Raw genomic sequence first — 11,389 nt, 5'->3', positions numbered from 1 at the left:
TTTTGTCTTCTCGTCTGCTGTCCAAAAACATAAAAATTAGAATATACAAAACTATCATTTTGCCTGTGGTTCTGTATGGGTGTGAAACTTGGTCTCTGACATTAAGGGAGGAACAAAGACTGAGGGTGTTTGAGAACAGGGTGTTGAGAAGAATATTTGGACCGAAGAGGGATGAAGTGACAGGAGGTTGGAGAAAACTGCATAATGGGGAGCTTCATAATTTGTATTCTTCCCCAAGTATAATTAGAATGATAAAGTCAAGGAGGATGAGGTGGGCAGGTCATGTAACACGAATGGAGAAGACTAGGAATGCGTATAGAATACTGGTGGGAAAGCCAGAAGGAAAGAGACCACAGGGAAGACCAAGGCGTAGGTGGGTGGACAATATTAGAATGGATCTTAAAGAGATAGGATGGGATGGTATGGATTGGATAGATCTGGCTCAGGAAAGGGACCATTTTAAGGCTCTTGTGAACACGGTAATGAACCTTCAGGTTCCATAAAATGCTGGGAAATTCTTGAGTAGCTGCAGATTTGGCTTCTCCTCAAGAAGGGCTCAGCTCCATGAGTAAGCAAGTAAGTAAGTAAGTGCTCTAAATTAATAGTTCAATAGAAGCATACTAAATTACAGCTGTCACAGAATCTGAGCTAAATGAGTGGAGATAAATTGAACCAAGATGTGTAGTTAGTTGGACTTTCACTAATAAAAAAAGGAATACACAGAAATTTGAAAAAGTATGAGCTTGAAGCAAACGGAAAGAACAAACATTTAAGAAGTGAGATGTGATGTCCTCATAGTGGAAAGTGTCGAAAACAAGTTTCAAACGAGCCTTCTGTCTCCAAACAATTATTGTACAAGGTGGTTCAAATATGACCAGGACTGATTTTTTTTAGAAAAACAAAATTGCCAAACACTTACTTGCACATGTCAGTCTTCAACGTACTCGCCTCCGGAGTCAACACATTTTTTCCAACGTTCTGGAAGCATCCTGATGCCATTTTCAAAAAAGGCTTGTGGTTGGAGGCATATCCGCTCCTGAACAGTCTGGATGACGGCATCATTGTCCACAAACCGCATGCCTTGCAAGTCTGATTTGAGCCTACCGAACAGGTAGGAATCACCTGGGGCCAAATCGGTACTGTATGGCAGATATGTCAAAAGGTTCCATTTCAGTTTCCAGAGGGTTTCCAGTGTTGTTTTGGCCATATGAGGGCGTCTGCTGCCAGGAGCTCTGAGTAATAAGCTGTATTGACTGTTCTGGCATCTGTCAGAAAGTCTACATGGATAACCCCCTGCCAGTCCCAGAAGAACGTTGCCGTCACTTTTCCTGCCGAACAGCTCATCCGTGCTTTCTTGGGTTTGGGAGAACTGGTATGCCACCACTCGCGTGATGACTGCTGGGACTTGGGAATGAAGTAATGCACCTACATTTCATCAGTGGTCACTATAGACTTCAAAAATGCATCACCTTCATCTTCAAACTGGTGTAAGAGATGACTGGCAGCTTGCATGCGCACCATTTTGTTCATGTCCATCAAAGTGCGTGGTACCCACCATGCTTTCACCTTGCGATAGTGCAGGTGGTATTTCACGATGTCTTCTACACTACCAACACTGATGGACAGCATTGCTCCAAGTTCCTTGATAGTGATGCACCTATTCTCACGAATAAGCGTGTCTGCATGATCAATGTTTGGCTCGGTGACGGATGTTCGCAGCCGACAATCATGCGGTTCATTCTCCATGCGCTCTCTGCCCTCTCTGAAGCACTTACACCACTCAAACACATGGGTCCATGAGAGACATTCTTCCCCATACTGTTGTTGGAGTCTGTGGTGAATTTCAGCAGACGGGACGTTTTCTCTGAGGAATTTGATCACAATGCGTTGTTCCACGCTCTGCGGTACCTTCTGTTCGCTCATCGCTCTAGCAACTCCCAGACAAGACTGAACAGGTTCAAATCCTAACAGGAGGGAGGGTGGAGGTTGTGGCTTCACTCTCTCAAGGTCGCACAGCTGCTGCGCAGTGTGGCTTGTTTATGCACAAATCAGTCCTGGTAATATTTGAACCACCTTGTATTTTTGGACATTATCCACTGTCCTGCTTTTTATTTAAAACAATGTTTTGGAGACTAGAGTCTGTTTCCATCCTACTCTGTTGGGCCCAATCAATAGAGCTAGTCCCTATCTCCAGCTTTTACCTTAGGACAGAGACAGAATCCAGCCTCTGAAATGTTGTTTTAAATAAAAAAAACTGGATGATGGCTAATGTCCAAAAACACAGTAACTGTATTACTATACCACTGTCACAAATTTATTTCTTACTTCTGCCTCCATGCTCTACCCTGAAGATGGAGGCCACAAGTTCCTCTGAAACACTGGTCCTATCTAACAAACTATATGCTTTCACATTCCAGGAGACATTAATCTTAAATAAAGGATTACCACGTAAGGTAACCTATGTTCAGAGCAGGTGCTTCAGCTACAGAATGTACATGAGATTAATTACATGAGACAGACAAAAATGCATACAGCAGAACTATGACTGTGTATGAATGACACAGTATTCTCTGTACACAGCCACTGCACTTAATCTCTGACCAGAGTTCTGTTATCCATGATTCTAGCTTTGCAGTCCGATGTTCTGTTCTACTGTAGCTATATCAAAGTCCTTTTCATGCATTTGATACTAAATTCTGATTATACATCATGATTCCATATCACAGGTCAGGGCCTTCAGAATCTAATGAAGACACTGAAGATGCATGGGATAAACCATTTCAAAAAGGGAATTTTTTTCTGCAAAAAACAGGAAAATGCTCCATGAAAGGTAAATTTATGTTTACATATATGTATACATAGTGTCATTCAAAAGCAAACTTTCATAAGATTCTGTATTTCAGCATCCCGTTGCAATTGTTCAACTCAATATTGCAACACTCTTCCAGTGTTGCAATTTTGATGGACGATAAACAATGGACGTTAAGTTTCGTAAGATACACAGCATATTTAGCTTCTAGTTTTCCTCTATTAACGACAGCAGCTTAAACAGCAACAAATATTCTATCCCAGCAGTAAGCCATGAGAACTGAATTAGGGAGATCTGCCATTTGAACTTCAACCTGAGCACTGAGGTTTCTCATTACTTATCTCATTCCCTTTATGATAGTGTCAGAATGAACCTTCAAACTGACCACAACTGATTTCTTCAGATTGTTTATACTTTACTACACATAATCATTATCTAATGCAACCTTATGGCACATAACCACTAAAAATGATGAAGCATCAATAAATAAATCACATGTAAGTAGTAAATACTGACTTTAAACCTGATCATGGAAAAAATCAAAATCAAAAGCTTTGTTTAACAAGACGAGAAATTTTCTTGATCTCCAGGCCTGTTGAACTGTGAGTCACATTGTCACATGACATGACATGAGACTATGACTCACATGATATATATATGGTCTGCACCATGTCCATAGCTGCACAATGGTGCAGTAAACACACCTCTATTACAAGAGAAGAGCTGTTTTTATGTTGTCCATGCTGAGATAGTATAACTGGAAAGGTTTGGGGCAACTAGTTAGTTGCAAGAGTGCTCAGTTGAAAGTCCGGCTGTGAAGTGAACTTTAGGTGATATTTGGAATGTGTAATTCAGTGAGATTGTTATAGTCACTGTGTTCAAATCTGTTGCCAGTAAACACTAGTGGAGGCTGTAATCCAGAGGAAATTACTCTGTGTGTGAGTGAGTTGTAAAGTGTAGTCACAAGTCATGTAAGCTTAGAAGTGGTCAATAAATCAAGTCATAATCTAAACCCCATTTAAAGTTACTCATACATGTGACCATGTATAGTATATATAGATCCTACCATGGTGGCCTGCTTTTGATTCCAGGTCAGGTCACATGGGATTTGTGGTTCGGCTTTTGCCTAGCAATTCTCATTCCACCAGCAGCTCAACATTCATTAATTATCTGATCATCAATGTTATACAATCTTGATACTCACAGCGTTGTTAAATAACCAACTTAAAAATACATACATGGGCACCCACACACATATACATACATACCCTAATAGTTTCCACAAAAAACATTGCCATAAAGTATGCTCTTAAAATATTAAAACAAGGAGTCAGGTTATGAAAGTAGGTTTTGCACAGGATCTGACATGTGCAGCTAGAAAAAGAACAAAACGTATGAATCCTGGCATTTAGCATCTGTGCTTTCTAGCTCTCCAGTGACATTAAATCAGCACATCAAATGAGAAAACCATATATTATAATGAGAATAATTATTTTCTTATTCTGTATGTTGAAGACAAGGAGGTGCAAACAGGTTCCTCTCCTAACACAGAAACGTATGTTCAACAAAAAGAGCAGTTCATACACATGCCATTCTGCAGGGACCCAAGGAAATTTCCTTCAGGAAAATCATCCTTAGATCAAGACAGGCAGAGGAAACTTCATAACCAGAATAATGTGTATCAACCAAGCGACTGTTCACAGTTACCTACACTCCAGTACAGAAATCTGAAGGCTTATGGCTACAAAAAGACCGAAGTATACAATCCTGGCAAAGCCAGGCGCCTTGAGGTAAGATTTTACACACACACACACAATTGTGTGTCATAGGATTCATAAATGTGCTTGTCAGCACTAAACAATCAACACATTTTTAATTAGTTTCAGTCAACTGCTAGGAAGAAACAGCAAACAAGATCTCATTTTCTTGTGTACTGGCCCTGGGTTCTGGGCTCATGACAAAGAGAAGCTATACAACTATGCTGGAGCTGGTAATACCTGATATATATACGAGCCAGCAGTCGATTCCTACCAAGCAGTTCATTGTCCCCAAAGCTGTATTGCTTCAAGCACTTAGTATATTAAAGTAATGCCCATATTCTAACATAGTTAGCCAGTGCATATTTACTCTATAATTATTAAAGTTTCATTTAGTGCAGAAGAATGAAGAAGAATGAAGAATAAAAAGAATTGTCCCAAACCCAAATAAAACTTTAAACCTAAGCTTTTACATGAAAGTTACAAGATGAATACCCAGAGATAAAGATCTATAATTGAACTTATCAAAGCTGGATTTATGTTTCCTAGTTTTGTAATCACGCAATTTATTCCTGTTAGTTGGCCATATCACATGCAAGTTGCTTTTTAAAACCATCAGCTGCACACAACGGCATATCCCAAAAATTGAACTTACAGACAGAAGCACAGCAGTTTCATCAACAATTTTAGGGACACTTGAAGATAATGATTTTGGTTTAAACATGTAGTGTGCATACACCAGTGATGTAGAAGAGCTTTTAATATTTAAAACTTTTGAGATTTTAAAAAGCAAGTTCCATGTGAGACAGCTAACAGGAATAAATAAGTGATGTGCAACATTATGCTATATTATTATGAAAACATGCAATACCTAATCTGGACCTGAAACCTGCGTTTCTTGTGGGCTACAACCTGTAGACACATGAATTGCCCAATGAACTAATGATTGGAGCTTGGATCCCAAAATCACTTATACCAAAGCCACCATTGGTCATGATCCTGGCCCAGTTCCATTTGTTTCCCATCTTTATAACCTATCTCCTGAAGAAGAATCTTAATGCTATACTCCCACCACCCTTCCAGTCTGAAAAGTGGCCATTTTTCAAGGCAGTTCCACACCAAAATTCTACACACATTCCTTGTTCCTCCTGTCTTGGATACATTCCCAGCCCATCACTGTCACTATATTTTCCTTCCTATAACATCAAGTGACTTGTTCAAATCAGAGAGTTCCTCATTATGTATTCTTTCAAACTACACACTTATATCATCCCTCTTAAATCCATATATCTTGTGAGCACTTCATTTTCACATACTCGTAGTTTACATTCTCTCCCGATAAAGAAAACATTTAACATATATATACAAAAGTAGTAGTAAAATCAGTTGATTGCAAATACAATGAGTCACAGAAAGCTGGGTGGTTGAGAATAGGAGTAAGATAAAGATTAAGATCAGGGGGAGAGGGGGCCATTAAACAACTCTTGCACCAGACCATTTACAATCTACAGTGCATCCCCTTTCTAAGTTCAGTCCTGCACTTTGAATGAAGCACAATTCCTTGTTTAATGATGCATTTTCATAGTCATTTGGCTCCATTAAGCATTAGGATAACAATTACAGAATGTTATATGTTGTATTTTGTCTTGATGAATTTCAATTCTACATAGGTTGTACCGAAAGTCATGAGCAACTTTCTTTTGCATGCAACCTAGGAATAGCAGTAGGTGGAACCAGCTGTTGTGTTAACCTTGAGTGTCTTGTGACGTCAATAGCTTGCATCACGTGACCAGTATCACTCCTAACAAAATGGCCGACAACGATGTCGTTTTGTCAGTGTGCTGTCATTGAGTTTCTTGTGAAAGAGGAAACCCCTGCTGCAGAAATTCACCAGACACTTCAGCGTGCTTATGGAAGTGTGTGCATGGGTGCGAGCAGTGTTCGAAGATGGGTGAAACATTTTAAAGTTGGGAACACCAGCATCAGAGATGAGCCTCAAAGCGGTTGTCCTCGAACAGCCTCAACTGAACACAACAAGGAAAGAGTGGATGAGATCATTCAAGATGACAGGCGTGTGACTGTGGACACAATAGCCTGAAAACTTGGAACAGGGCACAGTGCAGTACAGGAGATGATCGAAAGCTTGGGCTATAGGAAAGTTTGTGCTCATTGGGTCCCACAGTTATTGACCGACGACCACAAAGGTCAGCGAAAAGCCATCACCTCAGAACTGCTGCAGAGATATTGACACGAAGGCAATGATGTTTTGCTCTGTATTGTGACAGGTGACAAAAGCTGGTTTCACCATTTCGAGCCTGAAATGAAACAGCAGAGTATGGAATGGCACCATTTGCATTCTCCATCAAAAAAGAAGGCAAAGACAGTACCATCAGCTGTGAAGGTGATGGGCACAGTCTTCTGGAATGCAGAGGGGTTTATTCTGGCCGAATTCCTGGAACCTGGGCAAACCATCAATGCTGCTCGTTATGTCCAGATGCTGCACAAGCTCCGTCGTGCATTGCGCGATAAACATCCGGGATGAAACATCATCATCCTGCATGACAACACTCGCCCCCATGCCGCTCACCTCACATTGGAAGCAATTGCAAAGATGGGGTGGGAAGTTCTTCCACACCCCTCCTATAGCCCTGATCTGGCACCCTCCGACTACCACCTTTTCGGATTTGTGAAGGATCAGCTGCATGGACGTTTTGAGACAAGGGAGGCAATTCAGAAAGCAGTGCGTCAGTGTCTTCAGATGACTGGAATGGAATTTTACAGAAGGGGAATTTTCAAACTCCCAGAATGCTAGGAGAAATGTGTACAAAGAAGTGGCAATTATGTGGAAAAATAAAGAAAAGTCTGTAGATTGAGATGGTGTATTTGGTTTGTCAATAATAAAGCATGTTACTTTACAAAATATTGTTGCTCATGACTTTCAGTATGACCCTCGTACTAATAATGAATCTGTGGTCCCATTATGTGAAGCCAATTAAGTCCACTGGACATGCGTCTATATCTGTACTACTGAATATCTTCAATCCCCTGCACTTTTGATTAACTGATAATACTGACAACATATCCATGAAGAGATACAACCTAGGAGCACTAAACCAATTATGAGCATACTAGTCAAAAAATTCTAGTTAAAGTTTTGCCTGGATGATCATATTTATTAGTTCAAATTTAAGTTCAAAGTTTCAAAATCCTTGAATGACAATCACAATATGTTGATTATTGATTAATGTAGGCTTATATGCATGAATATCCGTATGTAGATCTTATAAAAGTTCAAAATGTAACAGTAAAAAGCTAGATGACCATTCAAGGGAAAGTATGTATGTATGTATGTATGAAGGGGTAGGCTTACTTGGCCCTTGCACTTAGACCTCAGTGGTCCATTGTGCTTCCCCTTTTTAATTATTCCCTCAGCAACCCCACGCTTCGAATGAAGCACATGATTTTGGACGTGGGGGCGTCGAAATAGTCACTTGGTTCCATAAAAAAGGAAATTAAGGACAATATACTATAAGATACCATTCCAAAGTATACTAACAGAAATGTTATCCCATCAAAACAGCAGAAAATGAACGAGAGATCAATGAATACCACAAACAACAGATATTCACAAAGCATCAGAGCAGAGTTAAGGAAGTATTCTGGAGATAATGAGTGGGAACCTATAAGTCCCATGAACAAACAACCATTATGCAACTTAACAAATAAATTCAATTGGTAAGTTTGATACTTCCTTGTAACTCACATACTTTCATTAGATTCTTTAACCAATCTCTATCCCATTTCACATTTGGGTCAATACCTTCCATTTCAGTACATTGTGCTTGTTTAAATGCTTTGCCTTCCTTTGCATTACCACTTTTTGTTATATGCAATACTTATGAGAAGTGACCACATTTCCTTGCCTTCTGGTACCTCTTCAATCATTCATTTCTTATTCAATGGCTCTGTATTTAAAGCCAGTTATTGAAACACTGATACCAGATTACATTTTATCACAGATTATATTTCAGTCATAATACCAGATGATCAAAACTGTGCTGCTGGAAAATATATTTTGTAAAGTTGCATAACCATATAATCAGGCTCACCCAATTTGCCTATACATCTATACACATATACAAGAGCAAATGTGGCTGAACAAATTTTGAATACATTTCATCCTAAGACTCATACACTTAAGTGTACAAGGATGCTTTCAAAGAAAACAAATCATTTAGAGTTATCTATTCACTTGAAAGTCTAAATAACTTTTTTTTTTTCCACAGACTCATTGATAACATTGTAAATTTGTAATTTTACAGTCATGGGCTTATTGGGAACTCTCAGTCTGGAAATGCAGGTGATTGGATACACTATTCTAGAAACCCCATAGCAGAAATGGAGATGAAAGGCAAGGAATCATGTGACACAGACGAAACTGATAAACCTCCATTTAACTTCCAGGTAATGTAGCAAACACAGTAATTTATATTGGCACCATAACATTCATTTAGCTAATACATTCCAGGATGGAAAGAAAGATGAACATAACAGATGAAGGGCCCAGAGATACAGAAAATTATTTAAACATTTTTCTTCTCTTTAGTAAAGCATTAAGTTCCATTTTTTTATAAGGTACAAAGCCTTTTATAAACGTTACATAAACAGCAGAAGCTCATGGTGAAATTATGAGATGAATAAATTTGGAAAACGTTTATCATTACTCATTTCAAAAACTGTGATCATCCTATTTGCTAACAAAAACACCATATATAAAGTTATTTCTTTAATTCTGTCAGTTGTTTTGCTTGGCTACAAACACTCTTTCTTATTTGAAGAATGCTCTTAAATAACAAATGTTTGTAAACATAAAGCTCAGCATAATATATGGGCCATAGAAGGATAAAGTGAGCAGTTCTGAAGGTTGCATAACACAGAACTTCACCAGGAAACTGTGAAGTGGTGGGCATGTAGTTAGGATAAGGGAGACAATGAAAGCATACAGAATTTTGGTCAGACATCCATAAACATCAAATGTTACATGGTAAAGACATAACACCTGCTTTCATCAGATTCTCTTATGTTTGCATAAAGTCTTGCATTCATTTATATATCCTATAATATTCTCATTTTTCTCTACCAATTATGAGCATTTTCTGGCTAAAATTTCTAAGTTATGAATTTCTCTACAGGCAATGTTGAGAAAAACTAATGTTACTCGGGCTTCCCTAAGGAGAATTCATGACACTGCATCAGAAGGTATAACAAGGGAAACCTCTGATCAGAACTACAACATAAACTATTTGGCAAATGATAAAAACTATCTTAGGTCAAGCAGCACCCCACACAACGGCAGCAATACATCCAAACACACAAGTCCTACGTCTAATTTAAGCAAGTGCAGTGCACGAAACCCTTTGAATGAAAATGAACACGGGAATAAAAAATGTCCTAAGAGTTCCTGGAAGGAAAGTGAACAGCAGGAAAGATACAATTCCATGATACCTTGGAATGATACTGAAAACAGCTCTGACAGCAAGACATCTCCATCTGAAAATGAACAGTGGACCAGATTTGACCTCAAGAAATCACAGGCTAAAAATGAGCAGTACAAATCCAATTATGTAAATAAAAATGAGCAGCAGAGTACTGCCATTTCCAAGAACTACTGGAACGAAAGCAAACTGAAGCAATCAGAATCTATGAAATTGCAAAATGAAGGTGAACACTGTAGAAGATTCAACACTAATGAGTCTACAATACAGAATGAGCAACATGAATCAGATAACAGGCCAGATTTAAAAAAATCATTTAATGAATATGAACATAAAAGCCCTTCAAAAACCAGAAAGGAGTGGAAAGATAAAACAGGTATAACTATTACAGAACTTGTTCCAGGTCTAATCATACAAGGAGAAGTAGCAGATCTTTAGAAATCATGGCTCCTATTACAGTAACAGTGTTCATTAAAATATTCCAATTTTAAAATTAATTATTCTTATACTTCTTTCTTTTTAGCAGTAACCACACATTAACAGTCTAAATACAAGGATGTTGGAGTGACCAGCACATTAAGAACACTGCATTCAGACTAACTAATAAAAACAACTGTAATTTGCTTATTCATGAGTTTTGACCTCTCCACAATTTAATTAAGTATCATCTAACAGAAAATAGTAGCAGGTAAATGTAATGTTTGTTTATTATTAGGAAAAAGTTCATCATAGTCTTAATTATTTCACTTATAATATCTTCTGCTGAGCATGTGTGTTAAATGTACATTGTATAAGCTTAGTCTTGATGAGAAGGAAACCAAATCATAGCCTTCTGTATTTAATAAACAGTCCATACTTGATATAACAGAATAAGTAACCACCATATATTTCAATATTAACCCTTGAAATGAAACAGTGTTGTTTATTAGTTATCTCCAATAAGGGCAGTGCACATAAATCTGCAACAGTATGCTATACTACACAGTTATGAATAATGAGAAATTGTTTTAGCATGCTGTGAATTACATTCTATGATGAAGAAAGCAGTCTTCTGGGATTTGGCACCGTGTATATGTGGTGTCAACCGACGTTTCGGAGGAATGTATCGCCTCCATCTTCAGGGTAGAAGGAAAAAATATAAGAAATCCGCAAGCGAAGAGACCGTGAGAACCGGTAAAAGCAGACTGGTGTTGGAAATACGAGGGTAATTCCAAAAGTAGGGTCTCTTATGTTTGAAAATATAAAATAAACATTTATTTTCAATTTTGGATACATCAGTTGAATCTTGAACATGTACTCATTTCTCTACATGATCGCCATTTCGGTCG

At 38.3% G+C, this 11,389-nt stretch overlaps 2 protein-coding genes across 3 annotated transcripts in view; both read left to right on the top strand.

Moving 5' to 3' along the window:
• The window catches only part of LOC111868368 (neither inactivation nor afterpotential protein C-like), a 32,792-nt gene extending 28,437 nt beyond the window's left edge, over positions 1-4,355 (top strand). The window contains exons 11-12 of the mRNA XM_023858952.2: positions 2,727-2,801; positions 4,325-4,355. Coding sequence (XP_023714720.2) covers positions 2,727-2,801; positions 4,325-4,355 — 106 coding nt within the window. The remainder of the gene's footprint in view (positions 1-2,726; positions 2,802-4,324) is intronic.
• On the top strand, positions 3,711-11,143 carry LOC111868372. Of its 2 annotated transcripts, XM_033753022.1 has the most exons (5): positions 3,711-3,747; positions 4,325-4,599; positions 8,147-8,301; positions 8,889-9,030; positions 9,759-11,143. In XM_033753022.1, exons 2-5 carry the CDS (start codon positions 4,396-4,398, stop codon positions 10,497-10,499), a joined length of 1,242 nt encoding a protein of 413 aa, XP_033608913.1. In that variant the 5' UTR covers positions 3,711-3,747; positions 4,325-4,395; the 3' UTR covers positions 10,500-11,143. The 2 variants fall into 2 exon arrangements, with proteins under 2 accessions (XP_033608913.1, XP_023714727.2); XM_023858959.2 differs by lacking the exon at positions 3,711-3,747 and having other exon boundaries at positions 4,250-4,599.
• Positions 11,144-11,389: the final 246 nt, after the last annotated feature.

Source organism: Cryptotermes secundus, unplaced genomic scaffold (assembly GCF_002891405.2).
Source record: "Cryptotermes secundus unplaced genomic scaffold, Csec_1.0 scaffold2443, whole genome shotgun sequence".
NCBI lineage: Eukaryota > Metazoa > Arthropoda > Insecta > Blattodea > Kalotermitidae > Cryptotermes > Cryptotermes secundus.
The sequence above is the reverse complement of the archived record's forward strand: the minus strand, read 5'-3'. Positions and strand labels throughout refer to the sequence as shown.